The 27,383-nt window shown below is 42.4% G+C and overlaps 2 protein-coding genes across 3 annotated transcripts; both read left to right on the top strand.

Annotated features, from left to right (window-relative positions):
• Positions 1-235: 235 nt before the first annotated feature.
• On the top strand, positions 236-18,226 carry vps4b (vacuolar protein sorting 4 homolog B). 2 transcript variants are annotated; one of them, XM_089008023.1, is made up of 13 exons: positions 236-578; positions 2,417-2,528; positions 2,774-2,874; positions 5,464-5,575; positions 5,683-5,827; positions 5,920-5,978; positions 7,701-7,820; positions 7,906-8,062; positions 8,146-8,294; positions 16,382-16,463; positions 16,550-16,769; positions 16,860-17,000; positions 17,082-18,226. In XM_089008023.1, exons 1-13 carry the CDS (start codon positions 558-560, stop codon positions 17,181-17,183), a joined length of 1,521 nt encoding a protein of 506 aa, XP_088864149.1. In that variant the 5' UTR covers positions 236-557; the 3' UTR covers positions 17,184-18,226. The 2 variants fall into 2 exon arrangements, with proteins under 2 accessions (XP_088864149.1, XP_088864150.1); XM_089008024.1 differs by lacking the exons at positions 236-578; positions 2,417-2,528; positions 2,774-2,874 and adding an exon at positions 4,009-4,222.
• Positions 18,227-18,367: 141 nt separating this feature from the next.
• On the top strand, positions 18,368-26,186 carry kdsr (3-ketodihydrosphingosine reductase). The gene is made up of 10 exons (XM_089008025.1): positions 18,368-18,847; positions 19,167-19,256; positions 21,336-21,392; positions 21,488-21,553; positions 21,625-21,720; positions 21,798-21,989; positions 23,308-23,391; positions 23,475-23,558; positions 23,693-23,794; positions 24,168-26,186. Exons 1-10 carry the CDS (start codon positions 18,740-18,742, stop codon positions 24,462-24,464), a joined length of 1,176 nt encoding a protein of 391 aa, XP_088864151.1. The 5' UTR covers positions 18,368-18,739; the 3' UTR covers positions 24,465-26,186.
• Positions 26,187-27,383: the final 1,197 nt, after the last annotated feature.

The following is a 27,383-nucleotide window of genomic DNA, read 5'->3' as shown; positions in this document are numbered from 1 at the left end:
TCTCTTGTAATGATGAGCGGATAAGAATTGTGTGTGCGAGTTCGACTAAGTTATAAAAACCGCAATTATTGTGGAATATAAAACCCGAATCCGGTTTTTGGGGAAGTTATTCAAATCGGTCGCTAGCCGGGTCGAAAACTAGAAATCTGCTTCCCCCTAGTGTCTCAGTTGTGTATACTATTTTTAGGGGCGTTCACAAACTTGGAATTTCAGAAGTCTAACTGGTACGGTAGCGAGCTGGCTATGTTTCACTGTGGGGCGAGTGCTAATGTTTTTTAATTAAAAAAAACATTGATATTTAAAGGAATTTTTATAATCAGTGGGGAAAAACACGGGCTTCGGGAAAGCAGTGTTTGTTTGGAACTTGCTTGACAACATCTTGTGACTCACTTACTTGGACGGCATTGTTGAATGTGTGGCGCGCGTGTCCGCGCACGCACGCACGGACAGACGAATCCAACCAGGAACTCCAATCCGCTGTCACTTGGTTTTTCAACAAATTCAAAACAAGGTTTGAAATTCGATTTGTTGGTTTTAAGGGTCGACTGGATTACGACATGGAGCCGACCAATCTGCAGGTAGAATGAACAAACTCACTTTTGCTTTCATGTTCACCGTAAATGACAAACTAAGATTTCATTTAGCGAACAAATCAAGTTCTTGTTGACTTTTTGGCCGAGAAAAGCTCAAGCTTGTATTGTGACCAATGAATTAAACAATGCAGCCGACCAGACATGTTTTTAAATGGAAGCGGTGCTTGCGTTTATGTTGACTGTACCGGCTGCACGTTGTCGACTGTTGTTGAAGGTTCACAATAGGAGCAGCCTCTTCACATTCTCCCAGTACTATTGCCCAATGTCCTGCAATAAAAGTGAGCTAGTCCATGATTGAAACGTATTTGTTGCCCTACCCATGCTAATTGCAAACTTCTGTGCACCATATCCAAACTATTTAGTCATAACAATGATAAGGCACAAAAAATGACAATTTTTTATACCGTATGGTATTGAAAACACATTTTTCAGGTGAACAACAGTATTGTAATTGATAGACTTCAAATGCATGAACATGAAAACAGTAATGCCCTATATTTTTTGTGCAATTCTTTTGCTGGTCTCACCAACCTTCTGCATTCTTCTTTTTGCCTTCCAATGCAAAAGCTCGTCTTGTTTTGGTTGTTTATTTTGACCAGTCACTCCCTTCACTTTCCTCTTTAGCAGGTAAAATATGTGCTCTGTAAGGTTTAAGTCTCATGATTTACACGGGCAGTCAAAAATCTTCCACTAATTTCCCCTAGCTGTTTCATAATTCAGCTTGTAGGGTTGGAATCAGGATCAGAACATTTTCCTTAAAATCTTAAGAATTACAATTGGCTAATGTTTGATCTTTGTCTAATCAGTCCCTGAATATTCTAGGTTTGGTTAGGTACCTTTTTGGCAATATCCATCCTAGTCTCCTTGCCAAAACAGTAAGTTGTTTACATCTTCATAGTGACATATTCTGCAGCGATGCAATTGTGATCCAGTCATTCCAGTCAGTTGTTTGTTTTTTTATTCACACTTTGCACAATGTTTCTGTCTCCAACAGCTGCAATTGCCTATTTTTCATTTGTTACTTAGGGCGTCAGTAGTGTCTTTACTCTTCAGGATGTTCAAAATGGTTGCGTTTGCTCTGACCAATGTTTGGGAACTTCTCTCTGCTTCACAAGCGCTTCTTCTTTACTCATATCCATTCCATCATTTTCATACTGATTATATCTGTAACTTGTTTGAATTAAGTTAAGAGAGAATCCAAATAAGAAAAGAAATTTACCGGTAGTCATTCTGCGATTTATTTTTTCAATAGTCAATGGTTTAAAACGCACATGAGAAACAAAACATACCTGTCAGTTACTTACTAGGAGTTGATATCATATGAAGAATAGATGGTTTGGGACAAAAATGCCCATTCATTATAACAGCGAGTCTAAATTTATAAACAATTCTACATCCATTGACTATCAGATAGAGGGGTAAAGAATGGAAAATAAAACCTATTTAGCTTTTATTTTCCATTCTTTACCCTTTTTTTTAATTCAAGCACAAATGTCAGGAAAAATTAAAGAAGTGGCCTGACCATTCAAATTCTGAACTTTTGGAGGGGATTGTGGTAGTCCAGTTAAGTAAATAAGCGTGATCTAATTTAAACTTAGTAGATACAACTGCCCAAGAGAGAAAAATACAAGAGCTGTACACAAAAAATTAAATTCCATGTTTTGGCTGATGTTGTCAGACAAGGATTCATTTCACAGCAAGTTAATGATTGAGATTGTCGTAATATTGGGCTTCTTCTAACATTTCGCTCTGCATATGCAGCCCAAAAAGCTAATCAAAGAATAAGGGACATGTTTTTAGCAATCATTATTATCTCCTTTCAGAAAGCCATCGCAGTAGCGCAGAAGGCCGCGCAAGAAGACCAGGCAGGGAACTATGAAGAGGCCATTCGCTCCTACAAACACGCTGTCAAGTACTTTCTCCACATTTTAAATCGTGAGTCACCACGTCAGGAAACACATTGTGTCTGATGGATGTTGTTTGGAAATGCTTCGGCTCGGGGTCTTTACAGCACAGTACAATGATTCATTCTGTGTTTATTTGTTTGTTTTTCCTTTGGCTTGTGTGACGATGATCAACCTGAGAGGAGTCACTATGCTTGTCAAATCTTGTTTCATCTATGAGAAAAAAATAATCTCTCAAGTGAATGATAATGAGCTTTATGTCTTCCTTTCTGTCAGGTGAACCACAGGGTAAAGATGGCAATCAGAAAATCAGAGACAAATGCAAGGAGTACCTGGATCGAGCAGAAGAACTACATGAGTACCTGGAGTATAAAGAGGTTGATACAGATGTTTTTTATGCAAATGCATACATAATAATAGACAAAGAGGATGGACTATATAACCATCCTGACAGGGTTTGAGGTTACAAAAGATGCACAATTAATTCGTTTTTCAGACATTTGGTTGTCATACAATACAATACGTATTGGTTTATATAGCGCTTTAACAACGGCTGAAGCTGTAACAAAGCGCTTAACATGGACAGCTATCATATACAGGAAATAAATGCGGCACTGGAAGGCACACTAAGACACAGACACCCACCCTCATTTCATTCATTTAGAGTTGCTTGTTCTGTAGCCACAAAGAGACATAAGTCTTCTTGTGCCGGTCCCAAGCCCGGATAAATACAGAGGGTTGTGTCAGGAAGGGCATCCGACGTAAAAGCTTGACCAAAACAAACATGCGTATCATACCTCTGAAGATGGAGGTTACTGATTCGCTGTGGCGACCCCTTGAAGGGAAAAGCCGAAAGGAAAAGAAGATTTATGTATTTTAATATTCATGGCCTGAAAGTGGTTTTTTTTTGTATATACATTTCTTGTAATTGTGGCTTTTTGTAACAATGCAAGTTAGTGATAAACTAATGTAGAGAAAGTACTTGACAGCAGCATGGCAGGAATAGTGGTGATATTTTCAGAAGCTGCAAAGAGTAGCAAGACGGACTTGACAGCATAAGGAGTTAAAAACTTGGCAGGAAAAATACGTTCTTTTGTGAAGTATGGCTACATGAAAAATCAAGAATCAAGAATACCTAAACATCGTCACTTACACAAGAAACAAGCTCAGTTTCCACCATACTGCTCCTTTCCCCATTTTTTTTTACTATCCTCAAAGTGTTTCGCATATATTTTTAAGTGTGTACACATTCGTCAGAGATGGAGCGATGTCATAGAGGACTCTGTGTACACAGCAGTGTCAATTTATATATTACCAGAAATATCAATTTTATGAAGCCACGTTAAGTTAAAATGCGCAACAATATTCCGAAATTAATACATTTGTAAGCCAGCAATAGAAAGAAGCTACGGTTGCAAGAGTTGTTGTGTTCAAATAAAGGAGAGCGTGAAAAAATACAGATGACGTTGGGCAAGCGTCATTGGCGTCGTGACGTTAACACATTCCCGGTGCGCAAGTCGACGCTTTTCAATGCGGAAGTTCCCTCCTCGAAACAAGTCGGGGACGATTTCATAAAGGAAAACAAGCCAAAGTGTTGCCAGAATTACACATTAACGAGTTCATTTCTCAACGAAGTTTTATAGGCAGACTCTTTCGAATATCTTTCGATCGTTTTGGCTATCGGACAAGTGATCAGCCCCCATGGCTACTAACAACAATTTACAGGTAAGTAAATGGTGAAAACCGAAACTGGCAAAATGATTGTGAGACAACTTACGATTTTCCGCAATAACATAAAATAAAATTAATGTTTTCTCTTGAACTGTCGTTTTTTGAAACACCTCGTTCGTAGTGTTGGCCGAGTGTCGAAAGGAAAAGGTATGCTGCTATTTAGCCGTTTTAGCTCCCTTAGCTGCTGCTAACTTTTGTTGTTATTTGATAAAGGTCGTCCGTGGGCCACTAAAGTCATGCCATAAAAATCCATTTTACTGACAATTAACTCGTCCCCAAACCTTGTGTTTAATTGTATTTACGACAGTGTGTCAACCGCGAGCTTCGGTTGACAGCTCGGCTAACGATCCAGCTAGCATGTTGTTTTTGGCTCGTGCGGTGACTCCATTTTACTCAGTGTACAAGAGCAATGTCATAATTATGTTTAAAGATAGCTTTAGGGTCGTTTTGTAAAGAAAAACAAGCCAATAGGAAGTGGACACTGTCGTCAGGTGATGGCCCTCCTACCTCGACGTCGTGATACGGAACCACTGTATGCCTTTCAGTACGCAACGTCAAGTAGTATAATAAGAAACTCAATTTAATTAGTAGTAAAAGTCAGCTTTATTGTCAAATATACTAATATGCATGACATACAGTACAGATGAAATTACTGTCCTCTTGGACCCAGCGTGCAAGGCACTTAAAATGATTTTAACAAACATAATAAACACGAAAACGCCACTTTGCCGGGAGAGAGAGGGGAGCCGCTCATGGATGATCACATTCAGTTTAACATTGGAGAACTCGCACATTTATTTAAGTGAACAATCATAAAAATACTTTGACGTCTGAGTTTTAAAATATCAAGGACCCCCCACTTGAAAAATGGGAAATCACTATGTACACCACATGTAAAATAATGTACACTAGGGGTTGTTGGAGGAGAGTGGCCATCTCTCCTCCACGTGTTCGTTAATATCGAATGATAAGTATTTTGTTTGGATACATATTATCCAAACAATTTTGCAAAGAAAACTAAATTGTAACGCATCCTGCACTGGAGGAAACACAAACCATAATAATCGCTCAAAGACATCCAATGAGCCGGCCTGTGTTGATTTTCATTGTCATTTGCAAGGTAGGGAAGCTGCTCTCATTTGTTTTTCTTGTTGGTATGTGTAAAACGATTTTTGTGTGTGTGCGTGTGTGTGTCTGTCTGTCTATCTGTCTGTCTGTCTGTCCCCCCTACCTAGAAAGCCATTGATCTTGCCAGCAAGGCGGCTCAGGAGGATAAAGCTCAGAATTATGAGGAGGCTCTGCGGATGTACCAGGCAGCTGTGCAGTACTTCCTCCATGTCGTCAAATGTAAGCCTTCAGTGACAAAAGTATCTACATTCAGCCTGCACGATGGAAAGGCTTTGGAAATGCTCTGTGTGTATATGGTCACTTAATGTTCTCCGGACTCCCTTCAGATGAAGCTCAAGGTGAAAAAGCAAAACAAAGCATCCGTGCCAAATGTGCTGAATATTTGGATCGGGCAGAGAAGTTGAAGGAGTATCTCCAAAAGAAAGAGAAAGCTCCACCTGCTAAACCTGTCAAAGAGTCGAATGACAAAGGGTGCGTTTGTGGGTGGTGCAGTGATGTATAGACCCATTCAGGTCTGAATAAAGATCCTCAGTCTTGTTGATTTTGTTGGTTTGTGTGTTCAGGAATGATAGCGATGACGGTGATGACCCAGAGAAGAAGAAGTTGCAGAATCAACTCTCAGGTTTGTTATTTGCCAACTTGGGAAGTATTTCTGAATCACAGCACAGCATCAAACTCGGGAGGCGGGGTGGGAGTTTGTATTTACTCTTGTCTACGTTAGCTAGAAAAGAATCACCAAAGCAGAATATACCCTTACTCCTGACATGTTGAATTGGTCTAAAAATAATAGTCATTCATTCGCTCATTTTCCGAACTGCTTCTTCCTCACTTGGGTCGCTTTGCTTAAGCCTATCTCAACTGTATTTGAGCAATAGGCAGGAGACACCCTAAACCGTTTTCCAGCCAATTGCAGGGCACACATAGACAAACAACCATCCACACGATTTAGAGTGGTCAATCAGCATGCCGCATATGTTTTTGGATTGTGGGAGGTAAACCGGAGGACCCGGAGAAAACCCACGCGGTCCTTGAAGAACATGCAAACTCCACCCACAGAGGAGATGGAATTGAAAATATGCACTGTCAAGTGAACGTACGAACCAATTGACTAAAGGGCCGCCATAAGAATAATATAGTAAATTAATTTGTTTTGGGTGCAAACTGTCGTCATCATTAACTTTCCTTTAAGAAGAATGTACCATTCTTAACTGCTTAGTTTCTGTAAAACACTGCGGCTGTTTGTTCTCAACGTCCGTTTGTTTTGAGACCCATGTCAGTCATTCGATTCCAATGCCTTTGCCAGTGTAATAGCATGTCTAAAATATGTTTGCATTGGGCGCAGGACAACGGTTGGAAATGAAAATGAGCAGGTTATAAAATGAAGGGGAAAAAAGCATGTTAGTTTGTGATTTGCTTTTTGTACAATCTATAATTGCTATTGATTGGGTATTTTTTGTTTCTCATAATCTGACAATGTGGACGGAAGTCCACCTTTCAAAAGCACTCATTAAGTTCATCCTTACATCTTAAAAGGTTTACTGCGGCCCTGTGTCCAAAAAAAATTCAAGAAAATGTTTACGTTTTTGGAAATATTTGTTTGAAAATCAAATAACACAATATTTTATGCAGTCAAATAATATACCGTATGTTTTGGATTATACGTCGCTCCAGATTATAGGTCGCACCAGCCAAAAAATGCATATTAAGAAGAAAAAAATATATAGGTCACACTGGAGGATAAGTCGCATTTTTGGGGAAAATTTATTTGATAAAATCCAACACCAAACAACATACATGTCATCTTGAAAAGCAATTTAAAATAAATTAATTAAATTAAAATAAAATAGAGAACATCAGGCTCCGTTTCACTTTTTTTTCCAACATACCATCCGCAGCTCTTGCTCTACGCAACTCCGATGGACACACCTCCTTTTTGGTAACCCAGAACAGTCTTTTACAAGAGTTATTCTGATAACTCTAGCACAAAGAACATGCTAACAAGTTTACCAAAATAGCAGGTTTTACTCCAAATCACCAAATCCAAGGAAATCTTCATCCTCGGTGTCACTTTTAAATAACTTCCCCAACTCGGCAGGTAGACAAGGCGCCACTTCCTCTTCTCTGTGCTCTTGCGGTTTAATGTGAAAATAACATGTGAAATGATATACAGTAATAAAAAAGCATATATAAATCGCTCCGATTTATAAGTCGCACCCCCGACCAAACTATGAAAAAAACTGTGATTTATAATCCGAAAAATACGGTAATGTTTTTTTTAATCCAAGCATTGTTTTTTGGCAATGTGTTTTTTTTTTTTAATTTTTTTTCTTCTTCCCATTTCCAGGTGCAATTGTTATGGAGAAGCCCAATATCAAGTGGGATGATGTTGCCGGTTTAGAGGGCGCGAAAGAGGCCCTGAAAGAAGCTGTGATTCTCCCAATTAAATTTCCTCATCTATTTACAGGTACAGTATACAATTTAGTGTTAAGACCAGGTGTTATGTTCCTAACCACCCGTTAAATTCCAATGACGGCTTTGGTGATTTGAAGGCAAGAGAACACCCTGGAGGGGCATCCTGCTCTTTGGACCGCCGGGTACAGGAAAGTCTTATCTCGCCAAAGCTGTCGCCACAGAAGCCAACAACTCGACCTTTCTGTCTGTCTCCTCTTCTGATCTTGTTTCCAAATGGTTGGGAGAAAGTGAAAAGTAAGTACCAATCGAAGGCCAAAAGGTAGTCAGACCGTCTGATCAAACGTCATTAACTCCTCATCTCTCTCCCTCTCATCCAGGTTAGTTAAGAATCTGTTTGCCCTCGCGAGAGAAAACAAGCCCTCCATTATCTTCATTGATGAGATCGACTCACTCTGCGGCTCCAGGAGCGAGAACGAGAGCGAGGCGGCGCGACGTATCAAGACAGAATTCCTGGTGCAGATGCAAGGTAGGTCTGACTAGCGACAATCATTGGCTGATTAAACATGACGCACTCACTTTTAATTTCTTCTGTGCAAGGTTGGTCAAAACAATAAATTGCATGAAAAGACCACATAAATCCTTCACAATTATTTTACATTTTCAACCAAAAAGCTGTCTCGGACAGAAAAAATGACAGCCAAAGTAGATAATTTTGAATTGAATCACATTATTGTTTTGAGTGGATCATGGTTTTACTTGAAAACATAGTTGGGGCTTCTGTTTTTAACTCTCCAGCAAAAAAAGTGAATAATCTTAAACTTGCAGAGCTATACAATGTACTCTCGTTAACTTTTACATTTCTTTCTTCAAAGTCAGAACCTCGCATCACACATTTAAACAATTTGGGCAAATACAGATGGTGGCATGTCTTTCAAATCTTCTGCCAGGTTTGGCAACAACATCAGACAACAACACTTGGGTCTATTTGAAGGCACACCGAAATACGCTGCTTTTTTATGTAACATGGACTTGTCAAAAGAAAACATCAGCGATATGATGAAAAGGTTTCTTCAGCCGTAATCTGTACTTCTTTGAAGGTGTCGGACGTTTCACTTCTTATCCAAGAAACTTTGTCAGCAAACTAAAGTCTTACTGGTAGTTTAGGCCCTATATATATATCCCTACTGTACAGACATGCCGGACTCTGCTATGATAGGTCCCTGCTCTCAGATTTTTTTTTTAAATCTTGGCGAAAGAACATAGATGGTTTGAAAGGGGACTAAAAGAAGCGATTTTTATAAAACCGATAAATCCTTCTTTAAACCAATATGGTGGGGTGAGGTTCAATTTGGATCGTTCGTACAACTGCCTACTTAGGCAAAATAGGATTAGGAATACTGATGAGGTGATACCGGTGGAAGTGGGGCAATCAGGCCAGTCGTTAGAACAATAGGAACAATCAGTGGAGGCGTAGGAAGTCGTCATCTGCTCGCCCCAACCTGAGACAGGGACCTATCATAGCAGAGTCCGGCACCGCCATGTCTGGACAGTAGGGAGAGATATATATATATTCCCTATTTTCAAGGCTCACCTCAAAACCCACTTGGTTAAAATTGCTTTCAATGTATAGTTCTATCTGCTATTTTATTATGTATCATTTTACTTATGGTTTTATTGTTATGTGCTTTGTTTTATTGTTTTTGTTGTAAAGTGTCCTTGGGTGTTTTGAAAGGCGCTTGAAATAAAATGTATTATACAGTAAAGTCTCGTTATATCGATATTCTCTGGTGTCCGAAAAAATATCGACATAACCGGGACTATCGATATATCCGACCCTGCGCGCATGTAATTTTCTCATTCTCATTCTTCATAGAAATAGTATCGTAATAAGCGGTACTATCGATATAACCGATATCGATATAACGAGACTTTACTGTATATATATATATATATATATATATCTCAAGAAGTCCTATCAGTAGCTAGAGAGGGCTGGCCTAAAGGAGAGCACAGAGGCACTCATCCTGGCTGCCCAAGAGCAGGCCCTGAACACCAGAGCCATAGAGGCAGGGATATACCACACCAGACAAGACCCAAGGTGGAGGTTGTGCAAAGAGGCACCTGAGACAATCCAACACGTAACTGCAAGGTGTAAGATGCTGGCAGGGAAAGCCTACATGGAGCGCCATAACCAGGTGGCTGGCATAGTCTACCGAAACATCTGTGCGGAGTATGGACTGGAAACCCCAAGGTCAAAATGGGAAACACCTCCCAAGGTGGTGGAGAATGACCGAGCAAAAATCCTGTGGGACTTCCAGATACAGACTGACAAGATGGTAATGGCCAACCAACCAGATATCGTGGTCATAGATAAAGGGGAAAGGAAAGCCGTTGTCGTGGATGTAGCGGTCCCGAGTGATGGGAACATCAGAAAGAAGGAACATGAGAAAATCGAAAAATACCAAGGGCTCAGAGAGGAGCTGGAGAGAGCCTGGAAGGTAAAGGTGACAGTCGTGCCTGTGGTGGTCGGAGCACTCGGGGCAGTGACCCCCAAACTCCACGAGTGGTTGCAACAGATCCCGGGAACAACATCGGATATCTCGGTCCAGAAAAGCGCAGTGCTGGGAACAGCACGGATACTGCGCAGAACCCTCAAGCTTCCTGGCCTCTGGTAGAGGACCCGAGCTGAAATGGGGACAGACACCACCCATGGTGGGTGAGACGAGGATTTTTTTTTTTTTTTATAGTAAAGTCTCGTTATATCGATATCGGATATATCGATAGTCCCGGTTATATCGATACTATTTCTATGCACGCACGGAGAAAATTACATGCAAACAGGGTCGGATATATCGATAGTCCCGGTTATATCGATATTTTTTCGGACTCCCTTGAATATCGATATAACGAGACTTTACTGTATATATTGTTCATACAATAGCCTGCTTAGGCAACCGAAACATCTGTGCGGAGTATGGACTGGAAACCCCAAGGTCAAAATGGGAAACACCTCCCAAGGTGGTGGAGAATGACCGAGCAAAAATCCTGTGGGACTTCCAGATACAGACTGACAAGATGGTAATGGCCAACCAACCAGATATCGTGGTCATAGATAAAGGGGGAAGGAAAGCCGTTGTCGTGGATGTAGCGGTCCCGAGTGATGGGAACATCAGAAAGAAGGAACATGAGAAAATCGAGAAATACCAAGGGCTCAGAGAGGAGCTGGAGAGAGCCTGGAAGGTAAAGGTGACAGTCGTGCCTGTGGTGGTCGGAGCACTTGGGGCAGTGACCCCCAAACTCGACGAGTGGTTGCAACAGATCCCGGGAACAACATCGGATATCTCTGTCCAGAAAAGCGCAGTGCTGGGAACATATCGGATATCGATATCGGATATATCGATAGTCCCGGTTATATCGATACTATTTCTATGCACGCACGGAGAAAATTACATGCAAACAGGGTCGGATATATCGATAGTCCCGGTTATATCGATATTTTTTCGGACTCCCTTGAATATCGATATAACGAGACTTTACTGTATATATTGTTCATACAATAGCCTGCTTAGGCAACATGGGATTAGGAATACTGATGAGGTGATACCGGTCGAAGTGGGGCAATCAGGCCAGTCGTTAGTCAGAACGATAGAAACTATCAGTGGAGCACCTGCAGGGGGTAGTCTTCTGCTCCCCCCAAGACGTGTTTTGTTTGCGGGTATGGTTCAATCACAAACAACTTCCAGTTTCACAAGCTGACACATGCCGAGGATGTTTCGAGGCAGTGGAGTGAGCTATACAGTTAGTGATAACCAAGGCAAACGACAGGAACTATCAGTGGAGCAGCTGCAGTGGGTAGTCCTCTGCCCCCGCCAACCTGAGAGCAGGGACCTATCATAGCAGAGTCCGGCACCGCCATGTCTGGACATTAGGGATATATATAGGGCCTAAACTACCAGTAAGACTTGAGTTTGCTGATGAAGTTTCTTGGATAAGACATAAAACGTCCGACACCTTCAAAGAAGCACAGATGACGGCTGAAGAAACCTTTTCATCGATGGACCACTCCTGTACGACTGAGAGCTTACACAGACGTATCAGCGATATGAGGAAGATAATTGTGCACCGTCACAAGTATGGTTCATCCATCGTCGCAATTCTCAGATCCCCAAGAGTGCCACATCTTCAAACAAATAGACGCAAATATTAACACCATGTGGAGTGGCCCGGTAGTCGACTGGTTAGCATGCCGGCTTCACAGTGCATAGGTTGTGAGTTCAAGACCCGGTCCAGTCTCCCTGTGTGGAGTTTGCATGTTCTCCCCAGGCCTGTGTGGGTTTTTAGCTGGGTCCTCCGGTTTCCTCCCACATTCCAAAAACATGCATGGCAGGGTGATTGAACGCTCCAAAATTGCCCCTAGGTATGTGTGTGAGTGCGAATGGTTGTTTGTCTCTGTGTGCCCTGCGATTGGCTGGCAACCATTCAGAGTGTCCCCCGCCTCGTGCCCGAAGACGGCTGAGATAGGCTCCAGCAACCCCCGCGACCCTAATGAGGATAAAGTGGTATGGAAACAACGATGGTAAGGACCTGCAGCAGGTTCGGGTGATTAAGGATAGAAATGGCAATGTATTGACAGGTGACAATTGTGTGATGGCCAGATGGAAAGAGTACTTTGAAGAATTGATCAATGAGGAAAATGAGAAGGAACAAAGAGTAGAAGACGTGACTGTTGTGGACCAAGACATAGCAAACCATTAGCAAGGATGAAGTGAGGAGTGCGCTGAAGAGGATGATGGGGGGGGAAAGGCACTCGGGCCTGATGATTTACCAATCGAGGTATGGAAGTGTCTTAGATGGTGTTCCTGACGGGGTTATTCAACAAGATCTTAGATGGTGAACAGATGCCTGAAGAATGGAGATGAAGTGTACTCGTGCCCATTTTTAAGAACAAAGGAGATGTGCAGAGTAGTACTAACTACAGAGGAATAAAGTTGATGAGCCATACAATGAAACTCTGGGAAAGAGTTGAAGCAAGACTAAGAGCAGAAGTGAACATTTGTGATCAGCAGTATGGCTTCATGCCAAAAAAAGAGTACGACAGATGCAGTGTTTGCTTTAAGAATGCTGATAGAGAAGTACAGAGAAGGTCAGAAGGAATTGCATTGTGTATTTGTAGATCTGGAGAAAGCGTACGACAGGGTGCCCAGAGAAGAGCTGTGGTATTGCATGAGGAAGTCTGGAGTGACAGAAAAGTATGTCAGAGTGGTGCAAGGCATGTATCATGACTGTAAGACAGTTGTGAGGTATGCTGTCGGTATGACGGAGAAATTCAAGGTGGAGGTGGGACTCCACCAGGGGTCAGCTCTAAGCCCCTTCTTATTTGCCATGGTAATATACAGGCTCACAGACGATGTTAGACAAGAATCTCTGTGGACCATGATGTTTGCAGATGACATTGTGATCTGTAGCGAGAACGGGGAACAGGTGGCGGAGAAACTAGAGATGTGGATATATGCCCTGGAAAGGAGAGGAATGAAGATCAGTCACAGCAAGACGGAATACATGTGTGTGAATGAGAGGGATCCAAGTGCAAGAGTGATGCTACAGGGAGCAGAAATAAAGAAGGTGGATGATTTTTAGTACTTGGGGTCAACTGTCCAGAGCAATGGAGAGTGTGGAAAAGAGGTGAAGAAGCGTGTCCAGGCAGGCAGGCATTTTTCTCCAGCCGCTCCGGCTGGAGAAAAATGTCAGGTGTGATGTGTGACAGGAGTGTTTCAGCTAGGCTGAAAGGAAAAGTGCATAAAACAGTGGTGAGACCAGCCATGATGTTTGAACTGGAGACAGTGCCACTGAAGAAAAGACAGGAAGCAGAGCTGGAGGTAGCAGAGATGAAGATGTTGCGGTTTCTTTAGGAGTGACCAGGTTGGATAGGATCAGGAAGGAGTACATTAGGGGGGCAACTCATATAAGAGGCTTTGGAGAGAAAGTCAGAGAGGCCAGACTGTGATGGTTTGGACATGTCCAGAGGAGAGTGACTATATTGGGAGAAGGATGCTGAGCCTTGAACTGCCAGGCAGAGGAAGACCGAAGAGGAGGTTTATGGATGTGGTCAAAGAGGACATGAAGGTAGCTGGTGTGATAGAAGAGGATGCACAAAACCGGGATAGATGGAGGACATTGATTCGCTGTGGCGACCCCTGAAGGGAAAAGCCGAAAGGAAAAGAAGTTCCACTTGGAAGGAAAAAGAAAAATTGTGGTTGTATATGTCTCATCTCATTTTGCGTACCGCTTATTTCTCATTAGGGTCGCGGGGTTGCTGGAGCCTATCTCAGCTGTCTTCGGGCACGGGGCGGGGGACACCCCGAATTGGTTGCCAGCCAATCACAGGGCACACAAAGACATACAACAGTCACTCTCACACTCACACCTCGGGACAATTTGGAGTGCTCAATCTGCCTGCCATGCATGTTTTTGGAGTGTGGGAGGAAACCGGAGGACCCGGAGAAAACCCACGCGAGTCCGGAGGGAGGCCGGACCGGGACGCGAACTGGCGACCTCTGCACTATGAAGCCGGTGTGCTAACCACTCGACTACCGATTCGGTTGTCTATGTGTTTTTTTTTTTTTTTTTTTTTTTTTTTTTTTTTTTTTGCTGCGCGAGGGACCGGTTCGTGTAGTATTATGAGGAAAAAAGAATTTGTGGAAATATATATCAAGACTATAGCCAAAAAGTGACAATTTTGGCCACAAACAGCTCTTCCAAAAGGACAATGGCCCAAAGCAATCTTGCCAAACTGGTTACAAAGTGGCATAAGTCAAATAGAGTCAATGTTTTGGAGTCACCTTCCACAAGCCTATCATCTCAATGCTGTTGAAAATGTATGCGCCTATGTGCTTTTTTTATATACTCATAGTGTATCTAAACTTCTGGTTTCAACTGCAGTAAAGTCTCGTTATATCGATACCGTTTATATTGATAATACTGCTTATTACGACACTATTTTCATTTCCCGTGCACATTTCAAGTCTTTTTATGTATAATTAGTTCCGTTTAGTACGATTCGTGGTTTTTACGATAATCCGGTTACTACGGTGCTCTTTTTCATGTCCCGCCGGCCATTTTGCTATGTTTATATCGATACAAAAGATACTTACTGTGAATCGATATTTGCTTAGGGGTTTCTATACAGTACCACAATTATCGAAATCTGTATCTGTCGCTGCGCTATATCGGTCGCTGTATCGGTCGCGCCATTGGTCGACTTGGTCACGTGACGTGGTGACATGAGTTTGTAACGTGACCAGCTCCCTGTGTAGCAGACGACATTTTCTACCGTCTTCAACAATGGCGACAACAATGGCATACATGTTTGCAATCGATTAAAGAATTATATGTGCCATTTTGAGGCAACATTGGGGGAACATCTCTCACCCCAAAAAAAAGAGGCACAAAATGGCGAGCTCCCGATGACCACCTCCGTTTCTTATATGACATTTGGATGCCATCTAATGGCGGCTTTTGGGCGCAACACGCTTCTCAGACCAAACATACTTCATCAATGTAAGTAATGTAAACGTTGCAGTTTTGGTTTTTCATGCATGTACTGTATTTAATTGTGTATCATTCAGATATCTTTATCGCTTGCAGCAATCACTGTTTTTTTCGTGTGAATAGAAAGTGAGGAATTTGTGTTGGTAGCATTTTTGAAAGGAAATAGTCATTAAAAAAGTGTAAAGACGTTTTTATTTTATGCACAAATTAATTTTCACTTCACTACTGTACAAAAAGCATGTTAGATACGCAATCCATGAACCCAATGATAAAATGACATGCCATATCAGAGATACCCCGTTTACGTGTCCCCCCGCCCCCTTTAATGCAGTTTGGCGCAGGACGGATATATCGACAGTACGGTTATATCGATATTTTTTCTAACTCCCGAGAATATCGAAATAATGAGACTTTACTGTATTTTGATACTTACAGCCTATTTTAACACACAACCAACCTTAAGTCACTCCAGTGTGTCGCTGTTGGCTGTTTTTAATGGAAGTGTTGTAGCGGTGTTGAAACAGACATTAGCAACCAGGTAAACAAACTTGTGTTTAATGTCTAGCCAATGTTCACTATGCTCTTAATGCTGACAGCCTCGCTTCCACCCCTCTCCCATCTTTCCATCACCCAGTTAAAATGTTAATGGATTGGTAACTGGATCAATCACATAGGGCAGAAAAAAATGCGGCTGCTGCTCAGCTATAAATAGAAGCGATGTTTAGAAGGCGTGCACTTGATGCCATTGTTTCCCTGGCATTTAACATGTCACGTTTTGGCGTGACATGTTAAATGCCAGGGAAACATATTTGGAAAATAACATATATTCCCAAAAGTTTGGCTCTTAAATCTCTCATGATGAATACAGCTGAATACATTCCAGAACGTTTTTTTTTTTTTGTATTTTCATCCAGATGAATATATTGCTCGTGTTAGTTACGTAAATACATGGAGGACGTTGACAAAGCAAATGGTCAAATCACAATATTGACCAATAAATAAATGGCATGAGATCATTTTCCCCCAGATCATTGAAATTTACTCTGTAATCTAATTTTATTCCAGGTGTTGGAAATGACAATGACGGAGTGCTGGTACTCGGGGCGACAAACATTCCATGGACCCTCGACTCTGCCATCAGAAGAAGGTAGTGACTCAACCCGAGTTAATGCGGGTTGCATAGCGTCCAATCCCATTGTCCACGCCCACCTCTGTTTCATCTAACCATGTTAGATTTGAGAAGAGGATCTACATTCCACTGCCAGAAGAGCACGCCCGCGGCTTCATGTTTAAGCTGCACCTGGGCTCCACCCCCAACAGTCTGAACGACTCGGATTTTGTCACACTGGGCAAGAAAACAGACGGCTACTCAGGCGCAGATATCAGTATCATCGTGAGAGATGCGCTCATGCAGCCCGTCCGAAAGGTCCAGGCGGCAACACACTTTAAAAGGGTACTTTTTTTGCAGTCATGTTCTTGCTTGGGAAGCAATTGCCATTTCCTCCTATTATCAATTGTCTTTGGATTACTTGCGTTGTTTTAGGTAAATGGACCGTCGAGATCAGACCCCCTCATAATTGTACACGACCTCTTGACGCCTTGCTCGCCCGGCGATCCCAACGCAATCGAGATGACGTGGATCGACGTCCCCGGAGAGAAGCTTCAGGAACCTGTAGTTTGCATGGTGGGGCATCCTTCAAGACTGTGCTTCCTTTACTTGCATGTTCTGGTGAAATAATGCTTTCTTTTGATTTGGTCTTTGCAGTCTGACATGCTGAGGTCCCTGTCCAACACCAAGCCCACCGTCAATGATCAGGATCTGCAAAAACTGAAAAAATTCACAGATGACTTTGGACAGGAAGGCTAGTTAGTTATTTTCTGAAGCAGGCCAAACCAAAGCAAAATAATTGCAATGTTATATTTACTGTTTATGTGTGTATTGTTTTTTTTTCCTTTTCCCATCATAACCATCACCAGGGCTCAGTCTCTCTTTGACAGTCTAATAACCACAAAAGGCTATAGAAACTACTTTTGATGCACAATCTTCTCCAAATACAATAAATACAAGCTTCGCGACAAATTTAAAGTGGTATCGAACTTCTAAAAGTGCAAAAATGAAAACACACACAGCCCATCTCTTTTTTGTATGAATAAGCAACAAGTAATTTCGATTCTAACGTATTTTGTGGGATAATTTTGGGCTGCAGGAAGAGAAGCAGAATTGGATTTCTTGTCAAACGTGTTCCTAATCTCTGGTGTGTATTTATCACACAGACATTTTAGACTTGGTCAGACACCCTGAATGAGAGCTACTTTAGGTTAGGATCGTCTATCGACTCACATTTGTGTATATTGAATGGCTCACCAAGGGTGCCAGGCCAGCATTATCTGACAGAAGGACCCTTGATCTTTGTGTCACTCTTTTTATCACACCCTAAGAAACGTTTTTATATCAGAACTGATGCTGGGTACTAACGACTACGGAAGAAATAAATACTTAAGCAAAGCTAAAGTTGAGTTGGATTGTGAATTTGGAAACAATACACGGAAGTTGGAGGTTTGATTGTAAATATCGGCTACCAGATACAGCTCCACATAAAAGTGACGCTTTGCATACTGTGCCTTCTAGAAAAGCTGTTTATTTTTCTATGGGTTTTTCTCAATTTTTCCCTGCGCTTTACCATCATAGTGCATCATTACTAGTACTATAAGACATGTATAATACTTGCAAGTTTCCTGTACTCTCTTATACGGAATGTAAACTATTTTTCTTGACGGTTTGATGGGGAAAATCCTTTACATTATTCTCTACCAATATAAAACATTTTTTCTTTAAGGTCAAATTTTACGTGTTGTACTCTCGTTTTTCATTTCTGAAATGTAAATAAAATATAAATACTGTACGTTAAATGCACATGTTGCAATGTTTAATGTTGGCTAAATAAGAACTTTGAATATCAAGTGGGTGCGTCTTGCGGAAACTGGTACCCATAGCGGAAGTAAAACACTGCATTTTGGCAGAAGTAGTCCTTTGACTTTGGTGAATGCAAAGTGGGAGAAATGCTAACTTCTCTTGAGAACTACAAGTACCACATGCCACTGGAAACGCCAGGGTTCAATGGACAATTTGTTTTGGTTAACACGGGACTACGCTTTGTGACGCTGAGTCGTCCAAAACTATATTAAACCTTACACATCTCTAAATATTTGAACATATTTTTTGCGCAACTCCCCCAAATAATGCGGTACGCCTCTCTGTGCCGTCCCCCTTTCGCCGCTGCGTACGAGACCGCCGAAGCTGCCCAGCTAGTTAGCAAGCAAGCTAATCACTATCACTGATCATGTCGTAAGAAGATTTTGTGGGATCTCAACGATTACGGGCTGGATATTAGCTCATTTTGGTGGCTGTTCCTGCCGTTCATCATGCTCCTGGTCGTCGTCGCCTTCTTTGTCGCCTTCGTGTTGCTTTTGTACATGATATCGCCGCTGATTAGCCCTAAACCCCTACAACTGAACGGAGCCCACGTCGTGGTAAGTCCATCGGAAAAGCATTTTTCCTGCCGAATATGGGCTTCGAGAGCGATAGGGTGCCTATGGCGTCGTTTCAATTTTACGTGAGTGTCCAAAGCATTGCTAGTTTTCATGCCGAGGGTATTTCACGTCCTGACACTCGGTTTATCCTACAAATTTAGGAAGGATAGTACTATCCTTAAATTTGATGCTGGAGCCTCTACAGCATCTCACATGACCTGAATTACAGCGTGTATCTGGTCGCGAGAGTCACACCGAGCCACAGGTCCACGTGGTTCGTGGTTAACATTTAATTAATAGTTAATCTTGCAATTTTCAGGTGACTGGAGGCTCCAGTGGTATTGGGAAATGTATCGCGATGGAATGCTACCGACAAGGAGCTTTCATCACGTTGGTGGCACGGGATAAGGTAAGTCTTTAGTCGGAAGTTTAGACCTGATTGTTGTGGTAAAGACTAGCAGGGCTCCACGGATCACATTCACTCCGATGGACAAATGTTCACTGAGCATGCATGGCTTTTGGAATGTCCTAGAAACTGATGGATGGGTGTGAAGATGTGAACACCACCTAAAACTTGACGACTGCGAGGCAGCTTTTCAACCTTTACACCACCCTTCTGCACAAATACAGGTTTAATTCTACTGTATATGCCGCAAATTCTATCAAGGCAAAAACTATTGCCGTGAGTTTGTATTCAAATCAGAGTTTGTCATAGTCAATAATCCTCTAATACAGGAGTCAAGTCACAATATTTGTAATCATATGAATTCAAATTAAATTATGGTATGTGACCACACTTGGAACTGAGCATGTCCACTTGTGCCCCATGAGCATAAATGCTGCTAGTGAAAAAAAAATAATTATTTACATGCCAGTTGTAACCTCGAAACGATGACGCTTGCCAAATGTGTCATCATTGCTTCTTGTCACTTTTGTACTAAAAATTCTAGATGTTTATTTCAGTTTAGTGTTCTTGTGTTTTTCATTTTTTTGCTGCATATTTTATTTTTTTTTTTACTCACACTTTAAGCTTTACAGGTGCCCCATCCCTTGTTGTCATCATCTGTTGTGGCGCCAACAAGTGGTGTTGTTATTGTATGCACATAGGTCGCACCACCTGTTTTTTTTTTCTGTTTAATTTGTGTTTACTTTAATGAATTGAGGCTGGGCAGCGCTAAGAGTCAAGTCATTATTCAAGACAGCACACAGGCAGTTTGAAAGTGGTCATTTACCTTCCTGCACCCTCCGGCTTGAACGACTATAGACCTGTTGCTCTGACGTCTGTGGTCATGAAGTCCTTTGAACGCCTCGTGCTGAACCACCTAAAGAACATCACCGGACCTCTGCTAGATCCTCTTCAGTTTGCCTACCGGGCAAACAGGTCTGTGGAGGATGCAGTCAACATCGGACTGCACCACATCCTCGACCACCTTGACAACACAGGAACCTACGCAAGGATCCTGTTTGTGGACTACAGCTCTGCGTTCAATACCATCATCCCAGAACTCCTCATCCCCAAACTTCTCCAGCTTGGTGTGTCCCCCACGATCTGCCAGTGGACCCTCAGCTTCCTGACAGGACGGACACAACAGGTCAGACTGGGAAATATATCATCCACAACACGAACCACGAGCACTGGAGCCCCACAGGGATGCGTCCTCTCTCCATTGCGAACGACTGCACCTCAACGCACCCAGCTGTCAAATTCATAAAGTTCGCAGACGACACCACGGTCATCAGTCTCATCAAAGACGGCGACGAGTCTGCGTACCGACAACAAGTGGAGCAGCTGGAGCTCTGGTGCAGCCGTCACAACCTGGAGCTGAACACGCTCAAGACAGTTGAGATGATCGTGGACTTCAGGAAACATCCATCACCACAGCTACCCCTCACACTATCCAACTGCCTTGTGTCAACCGTTGAGACCTTCAAGTTCCTGGGAATCACAGTCTCCCAGGACATGAAGTGGGAGGTCAACACCAACTCTATCCTGAAAAAGGCCCAACAGAGAATGTACTTCCTGAGGCTGCTAAAGAAGCATGGCCTGCCACAGGAGGTGCTGCAACATTTCTACACGGCTGTCATCGAATCCGTCCTGTGTTCTTCCATCACCGTTTGGTTCGACGGCGGAAAAAATCATTGGCACCGCCCTACCCACTTTCGAGGACTTGCACACTGCAAGAATCCAAACTAGGGCGCGGAAAATCCTACTGGACCCTCCGCACCCTGCCCACCACCTTTTCCAGCTACTCCCCTCAGGCAGGCGCTACCGATCCATGCGAACCAAATCCAGACATTTAAACAGCTTCTTCCCCCAAGCCATTAACTCTTTGAACTCTTTGAACTCTTTCAACAGTAGCCAAAATGGAACTGTATAGTGCCACTTAGCAGTTTTTTTGACGACGATACTCGTGCAGCGTGTTCTACCGGAAACAAATTCCTTGTGTGTTCTACATACTTGGCAATAAAGATGATTCTGATTCTGTAGGCCAAGTTGATTCAAGCCAAGAAAGAGGTGGAGAATTTTGCCATCAATGACAAACAGGTATGATGTTTTACAAACTTCCAATTCACCTTCAAACTAGACAACCATTTCAATTGCTTGAGTTCATAAAATGATGAAAATGTCTCTTCACTCAGGTTGTGCTTTGCATATCAGTGGATGTTTCCAGTGATTACAGTCAGGTCGAAAGTGTTATCAAACAGGTAATGCTTGATTTTCATTTGAGCCACTATCCTTTGCTCATGTACTGACACATACTTTTGGACTGACGCAGGCTCAAGAAAAATTGGGGCCTGTTGATATGCTTGTGAACTGCGCCGGAACATCCTTGTCTGGGAAGTTTGAGGAATTGGAAATAGACCGTTTTAAGGTGGGTAACCCGGAGGCGCTCTCAACCTTCCCCGCTTCCACCCGTCAACAAACTTTTCTCATTGTGTTCACCAACAGAGGCTGATGGAAGTGAACTACCTGGGCAGTGTTTATCCAACACGTGCTGTCATAACAACCATGAAGGAGAGAAGAATGGGCCGCATCATGTTCGTGTCCTCCCAGGCGGGCCAGATCGGCATGTTTGGCTACACGGCTTACTCGCCGTCCAAGTTTGCACTTCGCGGTTTGGCTGAGTCTCTACAGATGGAGGTAGGGAGTTTAGAGCTAAGGTGTCAAACTAATGTTTTTTTTATGGCAGGGCCGCGTTCCCTCACAGGGTTATTAAGACTTGGGAACCACATCAATTATTGATCGTGTCATTGTATTATTTCATACATACACCAAAGGAATGGGGGTGTCGTTTTGAAAACAAGGGTCAAATATTGTAGTTTGTTGAAGTTACTGAAGAAAGCGGAAAAAAATATTGCTAAATGTCACTTTTATTTGTTATTTTATTAGTTTTTTTTATTAATAATTCGCTGCCAGATGATGTGCAAAAATGTGTCCACTCCAGTGCCAGAGTTTTTGTCATTTTCACTCAAGTTGCAGGACCCAGAGAATATTGAGTTTTAGGACGACATAAACATTCAATACAGCATTCGAAACCTTTGACTTTCTTCTTTCATCAGGGAAAAAGAGTTCAATCCTAAATTGTATGGCTCTGGATTTATCTGAGCTTAAAATGGGAGCGGCTGGACAACAATACAATACATACATGTTGATATATGTAGCGCTTTAACAACAGCCGAAGCTGCAACAAAGCGCTAACATGGACAAAAGGCAAATCTTGCCACCTCGTGGAATGGGAATAACTTTGCCAGAGGTCTCACCAACGCTTTATCGGCGCCCCTCAACAAAAAAAAACAACATAAGAACAAATTCAGGAATGGCGCTCCACATCACACTTTTCAATTCTCTAATACATTCGGGAATGGCAGCGAATGAGTTAAGCCATGCCATTTCGACGTTTCGGCACAGGTTTTGTCATGGATCATGGAAGCTGACATGATTACCTTCCTACCTTCCGCCATCTAAACTAGAGGATTTGGTGGATCCGTTTTGGCCCCACGGGCCTTGAGTTTGACACCTGTCGTTTGAGGCACTCCCGTCGGGACCTGATTCTTTCTTTATCAGCCTTTGGAAACAATTTTCAATTTAGTGTAAAAAACTAGTTCCTCATGTTGCAAACATCAAATAAAAACAAGAATTGAGCAATCATGGTTTTGTAAGATGCTTTAAATGGAAAATAATATTTATTGATCGGTGGATTCTGTAAATATCCATCGTGACAGGCCTAGTCCTGAGTCATTTCTTAAATGGCCATCGTTGTGTTTCACATCACAATCACAGTGCTTGCCATCGTACATATTGAACAGGTTTGCCCTTTACGATTGTCAGCTTTGATGGTTTCATGAGAAAATTGGGACAAAGGGCCGCTCATTTTCTGCCATGTACTGCTTTTAATGTGACTCTGGACCGATGTCACCATGTGTGTAGCATCAATTTAGTAAACCTTGTTGTTCCTCAGATGAAGCCATACAATATCTACGTGACGGTTGCCTTCCCACCAGACACAGACACGCCAGGACTGGTTGAGGAAAACAGGACAAAGGTAAACGTTGCTCACACCTGGGAACCACTTTTTATTTCCCACCTTTTTTTTATTTCCATTTTTTTCTTACTTTTTGATTTTAGCCTCTGGAAACCAGATTAATTTCTGAAACCTCCGGAGTTTTTCCACCAGATCTAGTGGCCAAGATTGTTGTCCGAGATGCCGTGGTAAGAAGTGACTCTGCTATGCACAAAGTATCCCAACAGCTTCTCCAATGAAGCGGCAAATCAAAGTCAATCCTACTGTTTGAATTTGTCAAGTGTACGTAAAGGAGTGTTGTGTCCCTCCTTTCTTCCCGCAGCAGGGAAACTTTAACAGCTCTGTGGGTACAGACGGCTACATGCTATCAGCCCTCACATGTGGGATGTCACCTGTGACCTCCATCACAGAGGGTCTCCAGCAGGTACACACCTGATCTTGTTTTATGTTGCATGGTTCTGTCTTTTTTTATTTTATTTTTTATCCAAATCTATCTCAAATTCAGCAACTCTGGTCCTTAAACAGCGCCCGTCCTCCATATATATTTATTGATATCCCCGCTCCCCTTCCCCAACACATCTGATTAATACGATGAGATCATCACCAAGCTCAACATAAACGCAATAACAATCCGGATCATTTGAATCGAATGTGTTGGAGGAGGTAGCTAAATCAAAACATGTAGGAGAGTTTGCCACTTGGGCTTATCACTATTTCAATAGATCAATGCGGCAAAGGCTGACACGTGTTCTTTGTGGCTAAAGTCATCTGCATATGTGTTGGTTATTTCTTTGCAGATCGTCACCATGGGTCTTTTCCGTACCATCGCTCTCTTGTACCTGGGACGCTTCGACAGCATTGTGCGCCGCTGCATGATTCAGAGGGAGCAGTCCAAAGCGGCCGAAAAGGCCGCCCTCAGCAACGAGGTGAACGGACAGTGTGTTTACTCACCGCAGCTCCACTCTCCGTGCCGTCCGCACCCTCCCCGCAGTGAAACTTCACTTTTAAGGTGCACATGGCTTCTTGTCGTGGGCGCTGCCTTACTTTTAGCAGGTGTATTTTGGTGTTGTGATTGTGGAGGGGGGGGGCAGTAAAGCGTAGCGGGCTTCCCCCGCCTCTTCACACATTATCCTGTCGGACCGGTTGTACCAAATATGGCCTGTAGTTTCCTCCCATGGGGGCTCTTGAGAAAACATGATGGATTCATCACCTTTTCTCTCAGTGTTGCTCCTAAAACGTAGGGGCCACCGTCTTAGAAATGTGTCGTTTCACCCCAGAAGAAGCTTCTTCAACCTTTTCCAACCGTTCTGTCTTTGCGGGCAGAGACCAATCAAGTAGACCACCTCATTTGCACCCTGACTTCCTGCGCGTATGTAAATGCGCGCAACTGCGGTTTCATTTCAGTCGTACAAATGCAATCGCGGTATACAAGGAACACTGCGTTTTAACTACGTTTCCACCAAGCATGCCAGTCGGACTGGAATAATCGTGAGCTTGCTCAACTTTCCGTTGTACACTGTAAACGTGACATCACAGCACTCTGATGGGGACCATTTTGGGCTTACCATATTTTTCTGTGTATAAGTCGCACCGGACTATAAGGTGCACATTTAACGAATGAAATGCTTCAAAATGTTTTCCATATGCAAGGCACACCACATAAGGCACTACAGTACAGGCTGGGGTTATGTTTTATTCTTCCCAGCACTTCTTCTACAGGGGGAAATGTAGTTGGTGGCTGCTGACAGTAGTTGTGAGACGTGTTATGGCTCAATATTATTGTATTTTCCAGTCTATAAGGTGCGCTCCCAATGAATGGTGTATTTTCAAACCATTTCGATATACAAGGCACACCAGACTATAAGGAGCACCTTCAATGAATGAAGTTTTCCAAACATAATCTATAAATATGTGTTTGACAATTATAAGGGGGACATTGAGTCATTGGGTGCTGAAAGTTGTTGCGAGACCGATTGTGTCCCAATATTACTCCACATATAATGTGCACCTGTGTATAAGGCGCGGGGTCATCTTTTGAAGAAAATGAAGGCTTTTGGGTGCTCCTTATGCACCGGAAAATATGGTATCTTGTATTTCTTTAATGATCTATTTATTTAATTTTTTCACTGCCAGACGATGTGGAAGAATGTGTCCACTCCAGTGCCAGGGTTTTAGTCATTTTCACTCAAATTGCATTACCCAATAAAGATTGAGTTTTTGGACCACATAAACATTCAGTGCAGCGTAAGAAACCATAGACTATCTTTTTTTCATCAGAAAAAAAGTTTATGTCAAGCTTATTTCGTTCTAGAGTTATCTGCATTGAAAGGTGGGGGTGGCTGTACAAAAGGCAAATGCTGCCCCCTCGTGGGAGGGAAAAACATTGCCAGATCTCTGACCGGAAGCTTTTAGGTTCACCTTATACACCGGAAAATATAGTGAAAAGGTTTCTTCAGCCGTCATCTGTACATCTTTGAAGGTGTCGGACGTTTCGCTTCTTATCCAAGAAACTTCGTCAAAGAAAGGGGAGTAAAAGAAGCAATTTTCATAAAACAACTAAATCCTTCATTAAACCGGTTTGGTGGGGTGAGGTTCAATTTGGATCGTTCGTACAACAGCCAATTTAGGCAAAATAGGATTAGGAATACTGATGAGGTGATACCGGTGGAAGTGGGGCATTCAGGGCAGTCGTTAGTCAGGACAATAGGAACAATCAGTGGAGTGGCAGGGAGTAGTCCTCTGCTCCCCCCAACCTGAGAGCTGGGACCTATCATAGCAGAGTCCGGCACCGCCATGTCTGGACAGTAGGGATATATATATATATATATATATATATATATATATATATATATATATATATATATATATATATATATATATACAGTAAAGTCTCGTTATATCGATATCGGATATATCGATAGTCCCGGTTATATCGATACTATTGCTATGCACGCACGGAGAAAATTACATGCAAACAGGGTCGGATATATCGATAGTCCCGGTTATATCGATATTTTTTCGGACTCCCTTGAATATCGATATAACGAGACTTTACTGTATATTAGTTTGCTGACGAAGTTTCTTGGATAAGAAGCGAAACGTCCGACACCTTCAAAGAAGTACAGATGACGGCTGAAGAAACCTTTTCATCGATGGACCACTCCTGTACGACTGAGAGCTTACACAGACCGGAAAATAATGTACTTCTTTCTTTTTAACCTGTATATATACAGTGATACCTTTGCTTACGAACCCCTTGGCTTACAAACTTCGGTTTACGGACGTTAAATTTATGGCATTTTTTTACCTTGGCATGCCAACTATTTTTCGGGATACAGACGGAGCTGCCACAATGAGTGATGTGTCGTTTGCGAACGAGCCCGTTCTCCTAAAAGAAAATGGCAGCCGGCTTTGTTTTGGTCATATATTCCCCGCGCCCAGTCGTCGGTTAAAGCCACGTGATTGGTTAAGAACGCAGCAGTGAGGAGAGGTGGTTTAAACATGAAAGAGACAGGCAGACGACAGAGAGAGCGACACAACTTTGATAGTTTAAAGGCCGAGTGTGGACTGCAAGGTTAAAATTCCCATCAATCAGGCTCCACAAATAACCCGCACAAGCCATCTGTACACTTGATGCAAAAAGATATCAACCCAGCTGAACAGAACACAATTGATGAGGTCAAATTATGGTAGAGAAAGAACCTCCAAGGGATCATTCCTCAAGATGGTGAAAGAAGAAGGCTAAGTTCCTCATCAAGTGTTTAATGCTGATGAAACCGGCCACTCCATTCCATCAAGCCATCAACGACCATCACAAAGGTAAATAAAACCACTTTATTATATAGTACAGTTTATTTCTTTAATTATAATACCCTAGCACATTTATACATAAAATAAGGTATATTTTGTGTAGTTTTAAGACGTAGAAAATTATGTTGTATGGGGACCTGGGAACCGATTATTCTCATTTTTATGGTTTCCTATGGGAAATTATTTTTTTGGCATACACACTT

Source organism: Hippocampus bargibanti, linkage group LG11, assembly GCF_051943395.1.
Source record: "Hippocampus bargibanti isolate YZ-2025 linkage group LG11, ASM5194339v1, whole genome shotgun sequence".
NCBI classification, from domain to species: domain Eukaryota; kingdom Metazoa; phylum Chordata; class Actinopteri; order Syngnathiformes; family Syngnathidae; genus Hippocampus; species Hippocampus bargibanti.
This window is presented reverse-complemented; position numbering and strand designations above follow the sequence as displayed.